The following is a 21,490-nucleotide window of genomic DNA, read 5'->3' on the forward strand; positions in this document are numbered from 1 at the left end:
TTTCCTTAAACATACTACAATGTGCTTTAAAATTATGTAAGCAAATGAGATGGAATTAACGAATGGAATAAATGGAACATGAAAAAAGAAGAGGGGAAGGGAACTAGATCAGTTCCACAATTAAGGCAGCAACACATTTATAAGAAAGGTCATCTATAAGAAATGGACTACATGATATGCCTAAAGAATAAGATCCCTATAACTCTTTTAATTTGTCTCTTTTCTCATATAGCATGTGTAATTATACTTCTGAATGTTTTCAGGCTCGACTTTTTAATACATATTACTCGACTTTTTAATACATATTTTTAATACATATATATATAATTAGAGTATCTCATTAGCATCTCACTTTGAAAAGTCACTGCTTCAAAACAATATAAACTTAACACAAAACTTTACAGATAGAAACACATATTTTGCTGGTATTTTAATCTTACTCATATCAACTTAATTTTAATGGCATTATATTAAGACTAAATATATGACATTTCTAGACTCTTTCTTATTATTACAGCCACCCTAGCCATGTGATATTCCTGTTCCAACTTGGATGGCTAGCCATCCAAGTTGCAACAGGAATATCACAACGTTCATGTTTACTTCTTACATACAATTTGTGGCAGCCATATTTTTAATTGCTTTCGATATAACACATTGGAGGTATTTTTTCATCCCAAGGACTTTCGTCACATGAATTCTGCAAGGTAGGCGAACTATGCCTTGCTGTCTTTTAATCCACCACTCAGTAGAAAGTTGCAATCTTTCAACATTTTGTGTATGAGCAGCTGTCATTAGATCAACAAAACACAGTAAAATGGTTCACAATAAAACGTCTCTGACTTGCTTTTTCCAATTCATCTTTTCATATGTTCACCAACAGTCTTGATCTCTCTTGTTCATGGCCAATGATTTTTGCCTATTCAGAATTGAGCAAAAAAAGAATCCTACATTGTTTTTTCCATGTATGAACAGATTTTCATTCCATTCTCTGTAAAGCAAACATTTTTTTTGAAAGAAAATAATTTTAACATGTGGAACATTACTTTTTTCATGATAACAGAATTATGAGTGATAGTGAACTGTTAACATCTATATGAAAAAAAAAAGCACCATAACAAGTGGTTTACTTGAAGCTTTTCTCATCACAAGCAAACTATAAATAATCATCATTAAGACTGCTGGCCATTTGAAGATGATCTGCATTGCCAATTAATTTATAATCATCAGCATCGTTAACAAAACAGGGGCCATAATAATAAGAAAGTACCCATTTCTACTATATCAAAATATAGCACTAATGCTTAAAAAAAGGGGGTGGTTCTATCAAGAACTGATTTAAAAATAATCTTAAGATCAAATATGAAAGTATATTGATAATTATGGTAAATACAGTGCTAAATAAATAAAAAAAAGGAGACCATAAAAGGAAAATGGAAAATAAAGAAATATCTCTTTGACCCCCCACGAAAAAATTATTCAGTTATGATATATAGTGTTTTTTGGAATTTCATTTCATGCTAATAAAGAAATTATTTCACAAATGCTGAAATGGGCAAAGAAATAGCAACTAGTATAAAAATTATTTCCTTGCAATACTAAAATCACTTAAATATAAACAGCTGCATACTGCCTGCTGGCCACCCAAAGATTGAAACAGACTTTTAGAATACAGTTCTTACACACAGTAGGCAACACAAAATGAACTAAAAAACTTCCTAAAAAATTTAATACATTTTCCACAATAAATTAAAAAAATTTTTTTTTAAAGCTTTCAGATTTTATATTATTGCCAAATGAGCAGGTTTCACCCTCCCCCCCCATTTTCATTTACACGGTTTGACAGCATTTAGGCTAATGCCCCTCTGTGCTAAAAATATTTAAAAACAGCATACCTTTTGAATTTCCTACAGACTGTCTTGCACATTGGAGATAAAAATATTTTATTCTGTACAGTGTGCTGCCACTGCCCGCTTTGAAATTATATAATTTCTCAATAAAATTAATTAAAGTTTAAAAATATAAAACAGATAATAAACCAAATTTAAAATTCAATATTTGGACTTCCAGGTGCCCATATTTGGGTGCAGGACTATGTTATTCAATCTGATGGCTCCAGATATCGCTGTTTTTCCACAATGAGGCAAATATACATACACTCATGCAGCTTCATGATTATTTAATTTCTTTAAATATAGGGCGATAATATTTGGTGGCAACAATTTAAAAACTGATACAGCCATGATTCTGGATATGGTCTGATCAGGAAGCAAGGAACACACAACTTCCCTTTCCTTGCTTAGGAAAAAACATGTTACCAAGAAAGCAGTTTTATGATTTGAAGTGAAATCAATAAAAACAGTCACAATGAGCTGTACATTCTTAACAAAATTTTTATAACAGATCACAGATTTTTTTAACAAGGACTTGGAACTCCACAGACTAGTATAATAAAACAACAGAAAATAAATTAAAAGCATAAAAATGCAGATAGGATTGCATGCATGTGAATGTTTAATCAGCTTTGGCAACACATATGTTAATGGTCTCATGCAGTTTTATTAGTTTAGAATCATAATCTAATAATCATAAAACACATTTCTTCTCATAATAATCTGCATAGAAATGCTAAGCATGTTATCTCTTACTAAAAAAAAAAAAAAAAAAAAAAAAAAAAAAAAAAAAAAAAATTTTTTTTTTTTTTTTTTAGTTATGTGCATCTGCATATATTTTGCTTTTCAATTTTTGTATCTGAATATAATTCTCGATTTCATTGTCAAATAACTCTTCAATTTTTTGTCACACACAGTCAACCCCCTCTTTTTTTTAAATAATGAGCATAACATTTTCCTAAATAATAGCACAGAGACTGGAGGAATGTATAAAAGTTAAATTTTGTAATTTATCCTAAATTATTTTTAAATTATTAAAACACTTGCATCATTTCAGATATTTTTGTAATTGGAATTATATGCATATGACCAACAGTTGCAAAAATAAAGGCCAGATAAGGGCTTTATGGCTAAGGTGTATATTTATAATAAAACAATATTGCTACATACAAAATTATACAGAAATTAATTACCTGAGGAATGATATACAATTCATGTTCAGCTATTGTGAGATTTGGCACTGATTTATTCTCAGAAGAGTGAGGATAGGGACAACGAATCAGAAAATGACTTTCAACAAGCAATTTAAATTTTTCTTCTATATCTTTTGAAGAATATTCTGGAAAATTAAACACAAAAAATTACTGAAATAGTATTAATAATATTTTTAAATAAAAATTACTAAAAATTCATAAAAAATTAACTAATGTCGCATAACAAAATAATTATTTCACTTAACAGCTTAAGTGAAATTTTTAATCATAACTCATTATATATCATGAAAAGGATTTAAAAAATATAATATTCCACAAAATACTGCAATGGCAAACTAAATCCAAAATAAAAGTATGGTGTGTATATATTGCAAAATGGATTTTGCCATGATCTATCTATTCCAGACATACACCAGTGAGCAAAAAAAGCAGCTCTGTCACAGCATATATTACTTATAGCTCTGTAACAGAAAATATTACTTCTAGCCCTGTCACAGCATATATTATTAGAAAACTTTATTATTAGAAAAAGTTTAGGTAGATTACTTTTTCTTCCTAAGAAAGATGACTGATCTACCTAAAAAAAGGTTAATGGTTAAAGATTATGACACATCTTCATAACAAAAAAGCTGAAAATTTTTCAGCAAGTATCTTGAGTAAATTGCTTAATACTGGCAGGTTTAGTAGCATTTAATATGCACATTTCTTGGCATAAAATTCTGCATTTTTCACCTTTTCCCTCTAAAATTATTCAATAGTAGCTCAATAGTAATTCAATAGTAGCTCGCACCTGCTGATATACCACATGTAATATACCTAACGCTTTGCTTTCTTGCAAGCATTGTGGCAACTCTACAAGCTATTCCATATTCATCTACAGAAAAGTGATTTTTTTTTCTTTCTTTGGCATTTTTTGTTTGCCTTTTTGGTGGAGGGATAAAATTTTTTCTCTTCTTTTTGCTAAGAAATGATAGGGATGGCTTCTTTTCTTATTTCAATATCACCTTCAGACCAATTAGTATACGGAATGCAGGATTCTTTTATTTTTACTTCCTTGTACAAAATAAAGGAAGTATTGTAATCGCACAAAAATATCCATTTTGACCACAATCAAATGCAATTTAACGATGTTTCTGCATGACATCTGACGTAAAAAGGACAGAAAAACAGTAAAGGACTCTTTCGCCCAAAACAGGTTGCAAAAAGGATTTAAAATGGAATCAGAAGAGATTTTTTCCGTAATGTCTGTACGTACAGGTATGTATGCATCTCGCATAACTCAAACACGAGTAGCCTCAGAACGTTGAAATTTTGTATGTACGACTGCTATAACATGTAGCTGCGTACCTCCCTTTTTAATTGCAATCAGCCACACCAAAAGTTTATAAATATACATATACCCACTCTGTTACTCAGCTCCATGAGCTTAGTTTTTTTTTTTTTTTTCCCCCTTATATGTTGGTATATTGTGCATTCTTTGCTTAAAAAATGGTTGAATTACGTTGTTCTTATCTTCTAGTTAAGGTTTTTATGCCTGGTTTTCAAGCAATAGCTGTAGAATTATCAACAATTTCAAAGTTGCTCAAGTGTGCAGCTAAGCCTAATTTTTTTACAATAGTAGTCATAATTGTTTACCTTTTAAACTTTGCAGAATAGTGAATTAAGTCTGTTTCTGTAAGTGTCTTTTTGCCGAGTTGGACCAAAAGTAAACTCCCAATTTTATTGTACCGAAAAACCTGACTCCTCGCTTGCTGGAAAAATTGCTTGTTTTTGTATAGAAACTCTAATTTTAACTGTATTTAGTGTTTTATGTTTTTCTATATTTTATAATTTTTAATGAAGCTTTTGAGGTTTTAGGTATTTTCTGCCTTGTCATGAAGGGAGAACTAAATTAATTGAATGATAAATATATCTACAATGAAATTTGATGAAATGAGTTTAAATGAAATGCAGCAAAAAATTGCATACAATTTAATATTCCATACAAGGAAATCATGTGGTGTATACATCAGATTTTTTCTTGTGGAAAATTCTCGGAACAATGTTCATTTCATCTTGTCTTGATATTTACTATAATTTGTGTGCCACCCAACCGGTATAGTGGTTAGCCTCACTGATTGCTGTGCCAAAGGGCCAGGGTTCAAATCCCAAAGAAGGCATGGATGTTTGTAAATGTATAGTGTCAATGCAGCATGGTGGTACTCTAAATATGCGGTGAGCTGAAAAAGTCCTCTTGTGTGGTTTGGTGGACAGGAAGAGGAGTAGAAGACCCCCGAACCCATCCCCCATGGGGTGCTCTTCATCAAAACTGGGGGTGAAACTGAGCTAAATCGCACTGCCCCTTGAAATATGCTCAAGGCAGACGTAATATAACACTCCTTGCCACGAGGAATTTTGTGGACTTGGGCTGACTTCGTCAGATTAGTGAGCATAAGCAACAACATATAATTTGTGTCGCATGTTTAGAAGAGTTTTCAAGAAATGAAGTAAGCAATCCATTATTTTTTGCATCGGTTGTCTTCTGAATATGCATGAGGGAAATGCAACTTCAATAGATATGGACAAAGTGTTGGAATGGTTTTTTGAATGAATGACAGAATTTCAGAATGAATTTTTTTTCATTATATTAAAGGCTATGAAAAAATTCATCACTCTCACTCACACAGACACAATAAAAAAACATCTGATGTGGACACCACATGACTTCCTTGTACAGCTTATTAAACAACACACATTTTTTGCTGCAATTCATTCAAACTTATTTCTTTAAATGTTATTAGAGATATATGTCTAATTCAATTAATTCAGTTCTCAAGTCGTGGCGAGGCATAAACATACAAAAACTCAAAATGTCTTCATTAAAAATTGAAAAAGAAAAACATAAAGCCCCAAATACAATTAAAAGCATTTGAAAAAAATTCTTTTTACTGAAATTAAGAGTTTCTATGCAAAAACAAGCCTTTCAGCCAGCAAGAAGACATATTTTTTAGTGCACAAAACTGAAAGTTTACTTTTGGTTTAATTTGGTAAAAAGGTACTGCAGGTGCAGAAACTGACCTAATTCACTGTTCTACTCAGTTTCAAATGTAAACAAATATTGCTGTCCATTAGGCTTAGCCACACTTAATCCCTTAAGGACCAGCACCGGGAGAACGAAGTGCAGTAAAGGGACCAGACCTGCTAAAATGGATCATCGCCACCAGCCCGTGCATTTTCAGCAGTTAAGCCTAATTTTACAAAATAAAAATTGTATAAAATCAGCATTTTGATATTATAACTTCAATTTTTGAAGTTGCGTATTTAATGTACTTGTTTTTAATGTGTATTAATGTAAAGAATATCACATTAATAGAAATAAATTAAACAGGCAAAATACTAAAATCATAACTATATACGCAGAAATAAATACTATTAACATGAAAAAAATTACAAATACAAAATTAAATTAAAAAACTAAACAAGAATTGCATGTAGGTAATTAAATTCCAATTTAAAAATTCTGCTTTGTGTGAAATAACTCAAAACAAGGATCGACACACAGTCCTACATTGCATATTTCACACTCAAAATACGTTGTTTGCTTTCGCTTTTCCTTGGTTTTAGTGGACACAACGCATCTTCTCCTGCCTTTATTACTTTTCCGTCAACGTTAATTTTCGGAAACTGTCTTCCTGTTAGACGGAAAAGTATAGTGTCCTATGATTTTGGGCAAATTTTTAAGTTCTTAAGTAAGGTCTCTTAGCCATGGCTAACGGAATAAAACTGTAAATAAACCCCACAAATGTCCCAAAACTTCTTCAAAAGACACTCAGAAATATTTCATTATCAAACTCTGTGTGACATCAGGTTTATATTAGATAACTTCCTGTTTTTCTAAATCGGAAACAGGTCCACGATGACCAGAAAGTGATCAAGGAAAGACCCCCACTGTCGGGATATCCATTACTGACCACGTCAATATATGCATTATATATAATTACATTATATGTAAAGTAAATACATTATATACCAAAATATAACGCCTGTGTCATCATATACATAATGACCATTCAAGGCATTATATATAATGACCTCTTTCCTGAGAAATGCGAGCAAGATGCATTACGCATCGAGAAAGCTGATAGTCTTTCCCCTTTTGTAATAATCTTGTAATGTTACTTTTTAATTAACCAAGAAAGCTTATGTTAAGTTTAAAAAAAAAAAATAGAAAAACAAACAAACAAAAATCCTAATGAAATAAACAAAAACGTGCCCCTTTAATTCACAAGTGCACTTATAAAGAGCCGTGATTTCCAGTTTGTTTATTTCAGTAAATCTCTCAAAACCAGGAGCACAAAAAAGAAACTAATGTCAGTACATGAAGGTCGAATACCGTATGAACCAACCCATGTGAAAACAATTACCACTTAGCTCCATTTACTGACTTTTAAAAATTTATATACTTACTACATATATATTTATATACGTTTGGTGCGGCTGTTTATAATATATCAGTGTAACATCAATGTGAGCCAGCTTCTCCTATAAAGCCATTTATGATGACTTATCTCACTTAACCCATTAGCTGCTGGTGTTGCATTGATGCAACGGTCAAAATAAAAGCACGTATAAATATAAACTACCTAAGATATTTTATACCAGCAGATGATTTTGTGTAGGGAATATGTTGAAGATTATTTCTGTAAAAAAATATTCGCCTTCAATAAAAAGGGAATATGTTGAAGATTATTTCTGTAAAAAAATACTTGCCTTCAACAGTCTTTTTGTTTATAATAATTAAACGCATATTTTAAGAAAAATTTTTGACTGGGTATTTTTGCCGAAAATACGAGGTTTGGAACTTTAATAGTGGCAAGACAGCTGAAAAAACGCTACGCAACAAAACCAAAGAATATCGCGTATACCACACGTGAACTACATACCTACCTTACCTCTCAGTAAAAAGACTCATCCTGCCTACGTCACGCACATGCGGAGTGACGCGAAGAACGAATCCTTGTATTAGCTCGCGGTCTAAAGTAAGTGTTGTCAGGATGATTTCAAAACAAGAACAATGATCTTGGATAAAAATTGAATGTGCCAGAGGTCGTACAGCACGACAGTGTCATCAAGGGCTTCAAGAGGCTTACGGGGAATATGCATTGCCTTACAGAACCATAGCAAGATGGGTGAAAGCATTCAATGAAGGACGCCAAAACATGGCAGACATGCTGCGGCCAGGTCGTCCGAGTGTCAGCGATGCAGACGTGCAAGCTGTTGCTGCACTAATGGACAGTGATCGCCGCCAAACGATTCATCAGCTCGCCGGACAAACAGAATTAGCGCATACGACTGTGCTGCACATTCTGAAGGAACGCATGTCCATGAGAAAAATTGCTTCACGATGAGTTCCACATCAATTGACAGAAATGCAGAAATGGCTACGATACGATGCTGCCCGAACCCACCTGGAGCACTATGAGAGCGAAGGAGATGCTTTTTTGCGCCGTATCATTACGCTGGATGAGACTTGGGCCCAATCATACCAGCCAGAACTGAAACGCCAATCAAACGAATGGCGTCATCACGGGTCACCACGACGTTCGAAATTTCATCAGAACCCCAGCAATGTGAAAGTTATGGTGATTCTCATGTACGACTGTGATGGTGTCATCCTAATGCATACCGTTCCCCCACAGCAGACCATCACTGCGCAGTATTACTGCTCATTTTTGGAGCACAATCTCCGACCAGCTTTGAGAAAAAAACGACGACACTTTCTGCAGAACGCTCCTCTCATTCTGCATGACAATGCTCGGCCACATGCAGTGCAAGCTGTGACTGATTTGTTCAAGCGATGGGGCTGGGAAGTGCTTTACCATCCACCATACTTCCCAGATCTAAGCCCTTGTGACTACGACTTAATTCCTAAGATGAAGGAACCACTTCGTGGTACTCGCTTCCAAACTGTTCCTGAGATTCTTGCGGCAGTAGACCGGTCCATTCAAACTATCAACAAAACAGGCGCTGCTACAAGTATTCTGTGACTTCCACATCGTTGGAAACGGGTTGTACACAATGCTGGCGACTATATTGAAGGACTGTAAAACATGGTGACATGAATCACTTTTGTATTCCTTGTAAATAAATAGTTGCCACTATTAAAGTTCCAACCCTCGTATTTAACAAAAGAATTGCCATCTTTATGAGTGATCTATTTTTAGTCAAGGTCACCGTTTATCAGAACATTACATCAATCAGATGTTTATATTTGTGTTGGGAAGGAAGGGAAAACAGGTGTTGCGTTGGGAAACGAGTAATCTCCTTTTTTACTCATTCCTTTCGATGTTCTGGTTCCATGTTCTCGCTGCTTTAAAAATGCCTAGAACGAGGTAGAAGAAGAAGATTTAGAAGAAGCCCTTCAGAGATTTTTTGATGAAGAAACAGATGATGATAATGTTAATAATGACTGGAATGAAACTGATATTGTTGTTGTTCCCCCAGAAATTGCAAAAGCTAGTGATGAAGACGAAGGGAATGACAATGTTTTAAATAATGATATTTTACCAAATGATGCCGCTAGGGAAATTGAAATTCCCGTAAGAAGTAAGTTTCAGCCTTCTTAAAACCAGTGGGAGTCATACGAAAAAGTTTAAAAAACAGAAAACTGAAAACTTGAAATGGATAAAAAAGGAACCATCAGTTATGTTTTAGGAAGAAAATGAAGAAAGAGATAGAAGAGAAATTATAAAAGACAAATATATACATACGCTCAGCAAAAAAAATCGCCCAGAATTTATTGCATCTGAAGCCTATACGAGTAGATTTATTGGACTGCTTTTATGTATTGCTTACAGGATAACATTTTTTACCTCAAGAAGAAATGCATTCGTCTCTTGATAAGGACATTTCTGTTCCTATTGTATCAGAATCAATGTCATGTTTGCAGTACAGGAATATGAAGCAGAATTAGCATACAGCTGACAATAGTTAAATTGACAATACTGATATATTATATGAGGTGAGACTGTATCTAAACTTACCAAATAAGAAATTCCAACAATTTCGTATATTTTTCCATGACCTGAGTATTGACAAGCAAACAATTCCTTATTGAGGCAAAGATGTTTTTAAAAGGGAAACCTATAAGATTTGGATACAAAGCATGGACTCTGGCATCATCTGATGGATGTGTGTTTCATTTCGATATTTATTCAGGTACGTCCATAGCTCTAAAATTACCAGAATAAGAAGAATTTGGGCTTGGAGGAAGTGTGGTGATAAATTTTTTCAGTGTTGCTGAAACTCCTGCCAATCATGCTATTTATTTTGATAACTTTTTTACATCATTTCAGCTTCTCTGTCATTTAAAAAAATAAAGGTTTCAGTGCTACAGGAACAATTCAGGAAAACTGCATACATATGTGCCCACTAGAAACTATGAAATGTGTCCATAAGAAAGATAGGGATTGTTATGATTTCCAGGATGAAGAGAAAAACAAAATAATTTTTGTCCGATGGAACGACTATTCGGTTGTAACTGTTGGTTCAACATTTGGAAACATTCAGCCCATAAAAAATGTTTCCCATTATTCAAAAAAGCAAAGGAAAAAGGTTTTTACATCTCAGTTTCATCTTATTGAACAATACAATGCCAAAATGGGTGCAGTCGATTTATGTGACAATTTAGTAGCCAATTACAGAATAAGAGTTCATGGCAAAAAATGGTGGTGGCCAATATTTACTAATTACATTGATGTAGCCTTGATAAATGCATGGAAAATATCATGACTTTCTAATATTGGAAATAAAAAGTCTCTTTTAGATTTCAGATGCGAGATTGCATTATTCCTTTTGCAAACTCCTATTGAGAATGTAGCTAATTCTACTTGTAAATGAATTACAAGTAGAATTAGCTAGAAATAGATCAGCAACAGGAAGACCTAACACGCATTCAAAAACCATTGCATGGAGATGGCAGATATTTTATCGTAAGTCCAATGATGACAAAAGACTTCGTTGTAAAGACTGCCATAGCCAGACTGTTTATAGATGCAAAATATGTAATGTAGCTTTACATCATGATTGTAGTGAAGCTTTTCATGCTTGAATCTTTCAATTGAAATAATCTGTATTTGTAAAAGAAATATAATGTATATTTTAATATTAAATTAATTACAAGTAAAGTGATTTGTAGATTTATAAAACATTATACAGCTAAAAGGTAATCCAGTGCTCCACTCAAAAGAAACATCACACGAGTACAATCCTAAACATCCGTAGTCTTATTCCGCTGACGTTACGCAAACACAACACTTTCTTTTTCCACAGGTGAGAGCATTTTTTTTTTTTTTTTTTTTTTAAATTTTCAATGTAAATTTATGTTATAAATGCTTAATTTAATAATTATTATTATTTTCATAAGAAAAGAATCATTCCTTGTAGTTTGGGCGGTTAATGGGTTAACACAATCTAATCATGGATTTTGCCATAAATTAAACCTACCTTTTATAATGGACATGTACAATAATCATCTGGCAAACTGAAAATCTGAAAATTTTCTACAATGAGAAGAAAACGCAATGTTGCATATTCTATTATACAATCTAATCATGCATTTTGCCATAAATTAAACCTACCTTTTATAATGGACATGTACAATAATCATCCGGCAAACTCAAAATCTGAAAATTTTCTACAATGAGAAGAAAATGCAATGTTGTATATTCTGTTATACTTGTTTTATTATGAATACATATTTTAGAAATATATGAAGAATTGATTGGCTAGTTAATCATGGCAATGCATGTGAGTGCTCTCTGTTTAAGGGAAGGGATTGAGACTGCCTTTATTTGAGAGTCTTAAAAAGAAAGAGGATACTTGTTTATGCTTCACATGAAGAAAAATATCAAATTCATGTACATCATATTTACATAGAAAAACATGCATGATTCCCAGAAATTTAATTTTTTCAGCATACTGATAGTAAAATTACTTTTGTCAGAAGCTTTGAAAACAGTTACAGAACTGTTTGATAATTCTAAGCTTAGTTTATTTCCTTTTGAAAATATATTACTTAGGTATGCAAGTCATTGAAGCCATTTATTATTGTGAATTTTCAAGCTCATTTGAAATGGGTGGTCTTTGAAGCTTGCTTGTCGCAGATGCTAAATCAGAACTATTTGCTACAAATAGTTTTTTTCCTGTGCAAAGATCTATTCTTAATAATTTATCCATTTTTATATAATGACATTTTACAGTTCACAACTTTAAAAGACATATGAATTTAAAACAAAGTTCCACATTCAGTCTGGTTTGCATAACCCAATTTAGAGAAAGAGATCCATATAACTGACTTGACTATTCACTAAATGCTGAAAATACAGTTGCTGTATACGATATGCTGTGATAGAATAAGAAACAGAATGTTTAGATATGATGCATACAGTATCGAATAATATGGCATGTGTCGGCAGGACTACCTACAACTCGTTATATTCCTTTTAAATACATTTCAGATAGTAACATTCACACCAGAATTAGTCAAACTGATTTCTTTATAATCAATGCCAAATTTAAATTTTCATGAGCATTTATATTTTAAAACTTTGTCATTTTCCACCATCACTGATAATTTTTTTGTATACCCCAAATGCCATTACATACCCCCAGGGATATGCACACCACATGCTAAGAATTGCTGCTCTAGGCAAGATAACAACATGAAAAAACCAACAAAACTGAACAGAATCAAAACTAATTTACATTAATGTTTATTCATTTTGATTATGTAATATATACTTTTACAGGGTATGTACCCATTTCTGCTTGTGAAAACTAAGTACCCTTAATGACTTTTAAGAGCCATCAATGAAAAAATTAAGGACCTATCAAGCATACAGGAACTGAATAAACTAAAGCAATTATTTATACTCATCTTCCATTTTGTAATACCACTTTCATAATTTAAAAGACTAAAATAAATCTGTAAGTACGATGCATTATTATTAAACAGAATCTAATACTTAATTACAAAACAAAATCAAGAATAAAATTAACTTCGTAAATTTTTTCAAGTAATTAGCATTAAATTTAACAAATTTTTTTAAATGTCCATATTTTACACTTAATTGTTCCACATATTTTCAAGAAGATTAGTGGCTTTTTATTTAAATTTTATTAACGCTTAGCTTTATGTTGATTCTGTATTTTATGCCTCATTTCGTCACATACTGACATAGTCCGAAGGTTTATGAAAATTGATGTCAAGTGGCACATCCAAAATAAGGATTGAGGAAAGGTGATAACTCACCTTAACATGTACAGATAATTTCTAAGGGTGAGCAGTTAGCTACAAATAATTAAATTATGTAATTAGATACCTTTAGTCATAACAAATTTACATGGTTACATTTTTTAATTTTTATTTTTAAAAAGAATTCATTAAAAAAGCACTAAGAACATTTACTTTTAAGTTATAATTTATGATATTGATTCTAAAGTGATATTAGTATAATACATTAAAAGGTACAAACATATTTTGTAGCATTTTATAGTAAAACATAAATGTTTTGTAGCAAATTTTATGTGCATTTTTTTACTTGTTGAAAAATTTCTAGATATTTTAGGCAATTTACAACAGTTTCCTTCTTTTTAGCACCTTTTCTAAGTTCATTTGTTTCAATAAACAAATTAATGTTCCCACTAGTTTCTGCTTCATCTCCTAATTTGTTAATGCCTCAACGATGTACCTTTGAAGAGTAATTTTCTCTCTATATAAAATCAGTTTCTTCTTCAAAGAGTTTATCCTTTATTTCAGAATTTTCAGATTTAATTATAAAGATTTATGTCATTCTAAGGAAATAATTACACTTAGAATGCATAGAAGAAACTGCTAATTTTATTTCTTTAATAATATGAGTATTGAAAATAAATATGAAATGACATAAGATCAGGGATAGTGCTAGAGCCAGTCTGGTAGAAGTTTTAAAATTTAGAGAAGCATCAAGCAGCGAAGCTTACAGAAGGAAAAATTTTTGAATTTAGGGAAGGCATGTATGGTGTACTGAGACATCTTCCTTTCATATTGTTTGCTTCAGTGTTTGTGTCTAGCAGAAAGATGAGAAAATAAAGGGAAGATAAACATATTACAAGAAAGACTTCAGGGATAAAAAGGAGAAAATTCAAATAATTTTGTTTTCACTCTTTGTCATAAAATTCTCCAAAAGATAAGAAATTCATCACAATTTCCTATAAAACACATCTGAGTTAATACCACGAACACACTTCATTTCGTGTCACATTTTTCTGGAAATTCTTCCTCTAATCCTTTTAAACCTTCCAAGGTGTAAAGAGAAAAGTGTAAAGTGAATTTTAAGAGAAAACTTGTACATATTTAAATATTCTGAAACAATTATATAGGAAAAAACTCTCATCATGAAAATATATAAAAGAAGACAAATGAATAAATTTTTAAACAATTATAATAGCATTTTTGCTTTTTCTAAGAAGTGTTTTGAAAACTGTGCTTTATAGCATTCATTATCTTGTTTATTTTTCAGAATCAAATCTCGTTTATGCCTCAGTCGCCAAAATTGAAAGGAATGTCACTTTAAAATATGGCAGCTAAAAATAAAAATATTTTATTTTAATATTACATTTTAAAAATAATTTTAATATATTATTATTATGATGATGATAATCAGTGCTAATAAACTAAACTCAGTGGTGCAACAGCCCTAGTGTTCCAAGGCCTGCAGTACCCGAAATCTGCTTTCTTAACCCTGGGACGTGTGAGCATATGCCCTGAATACGTGGTCGGCTTGTCGCAGGACACCCAGTGCTTAGTCCCCACGCGAACTTGGTACTCATTTTATCGACCCACTCAAGGGATGAAAGGCTGAATCAACCTTGCCCAGCATGAGGATCGAGCCCCAGACCTGTGGTAGTGCCGTCTGATATGCTGGATCAATGTTACCAAGATTGTAAAAAAAATTATCAAAAGATTCACAAATCTCCGAATAAAAAATTTTGCATACAAACTGATCTTGAAATTATCAAAGTGTTGATAAGTCGCCAAATTTAGTACTGCATAATAAATGAACTCATATCCCAAAAAAGGCAAAATTGTCCTTGATGTAATATTTTCTTAATTCTGATTCACAAAAAAGAAATTATTTTGAGATGCTTAAATCGAGGAGGGCCCCCATCAAATACTTATTTGTCAATGCATGACTAAAAAATATTCTTCCAAAATGTTAACTCACACTCAAAATGGCAGTCATAAAAAAACATACAGAAATATCAGCTGAGTAAATTAAAAGATCTTTTGTTGATTTGGGCTGAAATTAAGAACTTTTAAGGACCAAAAATAATTTTTTAAGGGCCATATGAACCCTGTTTTACTATGCTTGCTTTGTTTAAATTTTATAAATAAATTTAATTTTAATTAGTAATAATAATATAAATTTATTTAAATTTTATAAATTCTAAGATAATTATTAAGAAAGATTTCAACAAATGTTTAGATGAATTACAATATTTTATATGCACTTAATATTTGACTACAAATGTTTAGATGAATTATAATATTTTATATGCACTTAATATTTGACTACAAATGTTTAGATGAATTATAATATTTATGCAATTTATATTTGATTAGCACAACTACATTATTAAGGCATTTTGCAGTGATTAAATAATTTTGTTAAATGAGAAACTGATTTACATGCCTGCAACCTTAACATAAATGTCACAAAAAATTCCTTTTGTGACAGGAAAATTCAAATTACATATCTAAACATCAACAAAAATACTGTCAGATCCACATATTTTCACTCGTAAAACAAAGAAAAAGCAAGAAATTGTTACCCAACTGTGTTCCAGCAATTGGAACAAAATTAGAACATACAAGAATATCAAATTTCACAAGAACGAAATTAAACTCTTACCAACTCCAGTTGCATCTTTTGCATCTTGTAATCGTTCCACAACTTTCTGTATAGCTTCACTCATAATTAGTCTGCCATGGTTAAGGATTTCTTCAACCAGTAAATCAGCTGGATCACCATATCTGCAAATGTTTACCAAAACAAATTAAATTGGTATTTTTTCATTGTATACTGTTATATGTATACAGTTTCACTACATATTATATGTTGATGATTTTAAAATCATTTTTCATTTTAAAGAAAGGTATATAAAAAGAACACTTAACAAAAACTCAGCTATGTATGTATAATAGACATATAATAAATTGTATTTATAAAATTTTATATCTGAAACAAACTTGCATATCCATATAATCATTTTCACTGAAACAAATTTACAAATCTGTATAATCATCTTCAAAGTAATTTCCTCAGCAGGTCATATATCCTTAGCAGAGACAGCTCTCAATTTTCATAATATTGCCAAAAGTCAACTAGTATGATTGCCTCCTGTTGAGCCATCAAAGCATATGAATATGAAGCATATGAAGTTTTGAGTTGAAGAAAAGAAAGAAATATATCAATATTCAGATCAGATTCAAAGTGGAGCTGTGAAAGTACTGGAATTCATCATATAATCAAATTTACATGATAATAAGAAGGAATGTGACAGATACTAGAGTGTGGCAAGGAACATCATCAGGGAAAGCATTCATCTGTCCGCAATATTTGACCAGATGTAATAAATTATTTTCTATGATTATTCAAAAATTTTACAGAAGTAATATTGGATGTTTTCAATTTCAAACAGGTGCTTCTTTCCACTAGGCAGATTTTATCCTCGGCAAAATAAAAATACTGCCATTTGAGAGAAATAATTGCTACAGAATATATTCAGTAAAATAAATGTACACTGCTAAAAATAAATAAATAAAATAAAATAAAATAAAATAAAATAAAATAAATAAAAATAAAAAAAAGGGGGGGACAGTGCTATATCTACCGTTCTACTGGGCCGATTGACAAAATTCAAACTGCGTTTTTCATGTCTCGAAAGTGCGACTTAGGATAGATACTAGATTTATATATAGCACTATTCTAACATAGGTATTTTGACAGAAAAAAAATTAATTAAATTTCAAATAAAATTTTACGGAGAATTAATTATATGAAATTTTTTCCCTTAATGATGCGTAATAAATATTTATTAATACTATACAAAAAGCTATTTTTTTTAAATTATAGATGATATTATTCAAATTTTTAACTATTTTTTTTTTAATTTCTCTTTTTCTTCCTTTTTTAAAAATAATACTTGTAAGAGTAAATTTTTATCTTCAGCTTTTTATCGTCTGCTACTTTACTTTAACTTCGTTTAAATCGAATTGTCTAAAACTGAGAACTTTCGTTTGATATTTATTTGAAGTTTATGAAAATATTTAATGACAGTAACTGCATAATTTATTTTAAAACAAGCTGTTGCTTATGAAGTGGCTGAAAGAGCGCTGATACTATCATCCATATTTTTAAAGCACAGTATATTTTTATAGAAACATAAGATTTAGAATAATCATTTTTATAAAAGTCAAATTATGATATAAACATACAACTCTCTAGAGACCGAATTAATGGAAGTTTAATGGTTATGTAGAAATGATCTGCAGCTACTTAATCGCTGGATAAGTCAGCAGATTCTGTGGACAAGTAAGAATAATTATATAAACGACACCCAAATTCTGGATTCAATTAACAACGGGGGTACGATGTTTATTAAATGAATTTAAGAAGTTTTTAAACATAAAAAATCAACTAATTTTTTTATCCTAAAATGTATTTTTATGCGTAGCGTATTTTTATTATATCCTTAACATTCTAATTTAGAATGTAATTGTCAAGAACTGAATTCTAATTATCAGTAATATAATAAGTGATTATTACGGTTATTAATAAATCCTTCTTATAAAGTAATTGCAAATATTTAAAAAAACTTCCTGTCTGAATGCAAATATTTTTCTATGCAAATATTTCTAATTTTATATTAATCAAGATTGCACACGGTATATTTATTTACACTTCAATTCTTACCGTCAGCCCTAGTTTAGTTTAGTTTAATGACGGAGGACGTGGGCACCACCCCTTTACCATTATGGTTAATTGGTTTAGCGCCACGTCCACCCTTATCTAAAGCTGACTCATGTTAGAGCCACACGAGATCCACTCATAGGGCACATTGATTAGTGTTACAAAACATAGATATTAAAAATGGTTACATCTGTGTGAACACAGTACTTATGAACAAAACTTTAGCAAGTGACACATAAGATTACAATTCAATACCCTAGCAAGTAATTTTAGCAAGTTACATATAAAGTTTACAATTCAATACATAAAGAAGATATATCATACATAATGATTATATTATACTGTTGTGATTGATAAGTGACGACATTGTCAACATGAATTTACTAATGCAAAATTCAACATTTAAACTCAGTATACAAAAACCCAAGAACATACAAATGCTTATATTTCATACATTGCCAGCTTAAAAAAATTTATAGTGGAGAAGTATAAAAATACTTAGATCTCACATAAGTCTCTAATATTCTGAATGTCATTGTTAACTTTTATATTACAACTTACTACTAAAGACACAGTTATTATATTAAAATTGGATATTAATACAGTTAAATGAATAATTGCTCTTAGACTATAAATACACTATAAAAACATTAATTCTTTACAATTTCTAAAATGCAATGATTCAAAACAATGATTATATGCGAATATTAGAACAATGATTCACTATAAATATACAATGATTCAATACTATTACTTAAATTAATGATAATACTATTCATATTATTAATCATATATGCCATGTTGACATCAAAATAATATTTTTTTTCATACAGGTGCTTATTACTGAAATGATGTTACATATTACTAGCAAGCAATTCAAAAATAAGATATGTACAGTACAATTTTACTTGCACATTGGAAATACTATACAAATAAATAATTCAATACAATGATTCCGTATGATTACTCATGAATAATTCAATATTATGATTCTATACGATTATTCAAATGCAATGATTCAATACAACAATTCTATGCGCTTATTAGAACAAAAATCTATATAATTATTCAAAATTTCAATATTATTGCTCAAATTAATAAAAATACCATTTATATTATAAACCTCACTACCCAAGTGACACAAACATTTAAATTACACCATTAATTAATCATTACAGCAATGATATTACATGCTACTTGAAAGCAGTTAATTATAAATTATGTACTGCACAGTTTTACCTTGCACACTGAATATTATAAATAATGTAATGATGCAATACAGTGATATTATACTGCTTCTTTAGAACATGTACCAAAGCAATAATTATATGCAGTGACTGAAGTATAAAGATTACGATACAAGTATTCAGTGATTTAATATATATATTCAGATTTGTAGTAATACTATATATGTTAATAATAACATTTAAATATATGGGTATAGTAATTTAAGTACCTATTATAGTATTGATGTTACATTTACCGTCAGCCCTAGTAGAAGTTACAAATCAATTATATTTAATTAAGGAATGACCATCTAAATTAGAAACAGCGTACCGTACAGAAATTCAATTATTGGCGCCGTAGCTCCCGATTGGCAAGCTACATGATTTTTAATGAGTATTCGGGTTTTACTAGTAACTTCACTTGGAAATCACGCTTAAACTAGGTTAGTTGGTTATCTGAACATAGAAAGAACATGGGAGCTATTTGGTTAAAATGCTTTCATAGAGAACCTAGAAAACTACGAAAACCAACTATGCAGCCTGGGTTAGACTTTGCAACAAAAAATTAGAATTTAACAATCTTCAAATGCTAGGCAACTGGTGAGGCTCCAATGAAATCTCCAATTTAATATTTTACTTGTAAATATTTAAAATATTGTTTTATTCTTAGACACAAAAAGAAGAATTTTTGTTAACTTGTTAGTAAACTACCAAGCCGTAGTGCAAATGAATATTCAATTTTTGCAATAATTGTATTCACTTAATATTCTTGGAATATGAGCTAAAAAAGGAATGTTCTTGAAATATTAAAGAAGTGTTTAAATCCAGTGATATTGGGTTTGTCTTACCAGCTCAGGACCAAAATGATTCTGCAACTACCCGAGTAGATGACTTGTAAATGGCTGTGAATTAAGCAGATGACTTTTAATCTTACGTTATTCAATCAGAAAACGTATTCCAAATGTTTTGTATTGCATGAAAATGCATCATTTAATTATTCAATAACCAATCGGAGAACCGCTTGTGTTCCGAAAATAAGTATGTGTACTCAATCGTTCTGCATGTTCTACAAATTTGTCTCCTTGTGATTTTTTTCCTTTCCCAAAAACTAAAGTTGCCTCTCAAAGGAAGGTTTTTTGACATTGAAGAGACAATCTACTTTTAGGATTGAATTGGATTGGATTATTCAATTACGGCAAAGCACACAAGGGCTATCTGCCTAAAGGGAGGGATGCCTTCGTGGAGCACTTTCTAAGGGAACTGACTCGTATACATGCTACGCAATGGGAAAATCATGAAAACGCCCATGCAGCCAGCCCGTTCGCGGAATTCGAACCTCGTTACCGAACTACCAGTGTTCAGCGTGTTTACCGCTCGGCCACTGGTGGACCATCTACTTTTAGATGCATGTCAAAAACAGATCTCTTCAAGCTTTCTCTTCCATTACATGTTATGCATTCAGACAAAAAGTTGCATCAGCATAAATTCTATAATCTATTTTTATTACACTCTGATTACTTTATTAACATACAGTGAATATATACTAAACCTTTTACTTCAGCTTCAGTAATTCGGAATTTTTGACGGAATTGTTGTCGAAACTAGAACTTAGAAAATAAGTCAAATTGAATATTTCGATAATCCAGTAAATTCAAGGTAGAAGTTTCAATATTTTATTTTTGGAGGGAGGGAAAATTTTTTCAGTTTTGGTCCATTATCCTATGTATATTTGCTTCGATTCTTTATTTTTCCCATAAAAGCGAACGCATGGTATACATATAACGCATAGCTTCAAAGTAAAATTTAATAATATACAGGGTGGTTATAATTAAAGTTCCACATTGAAACGGTCATAAAAGGAAAACTACTGGATCAAATATTATCAAATTTGGTAATCGTGTAGAGGAGGTTATGGGAATTTATTTTCCCACGAAAGTTCAAAACCTCACCACCAGGGGGAAATGGCGCTGTATGCAATATTGTTAAACGAAATATGGGTCGGACTCTAACTTAACCTTTTGTTACACAGGTTTAATATGTTGTATTCCCTTAAGAAACTTTAAAATAAGCAAATTACCATTTAAAGGCGTTAAATTCGATAAAAGTTGAGTGCGCCGTCTGTGTAAGGGAGAAGTTGGTCTGTGAAAACCACGAATTAGCAATTA

The 21,490-nt window shown here is 31.2% G+C and overlaps 1 protein-coding gene across 6 annotated transcripts in view; it reads right to left on the reverse strand.

The window, feature by feature from the left end:
• Positions 1-21,490, reverse strand: part of Polr3C (RNA polymerase III subunit C) — a 175,306-nt gene that overhangs the window by 38,494 nt on the left and 115,322 nt on the right. For all 6 annotated transcript variants that reach the window (XM_085817901.1, XM_085817915.1, XM_085817903.1 and 3 more), the window contains 2 exons: positions 16,039-16,160; positions 3,086-3,231 (listed from right to left, as the gene is read on the reverse strand). In XM_085817901.1, coding sequence (XP_085674027.1) covers positions 3,086-3,231; positions 16,039-16,160 — 268 coding nt within the window. The remainder of the gene's footprint in view (positions 1-3,085; positions 3,232-16,038; positions 16,161-21,490) is intronic.

This window comes from Stegodyphus dumicola, chromosome 1 (genome assembly GCF_044657685.1).
Source record: "Stegodyphus dumicola isolate Sdum_Otavi_A_Nest chromosome 1, ASM4465768v1".
NCBI classification, from domain to species: Eukaryota; Metazoa; Arthropoda; class Arachnida; order Araneae; family Eresidae; genus Stegodyphus; species Stegodyphus dumicola.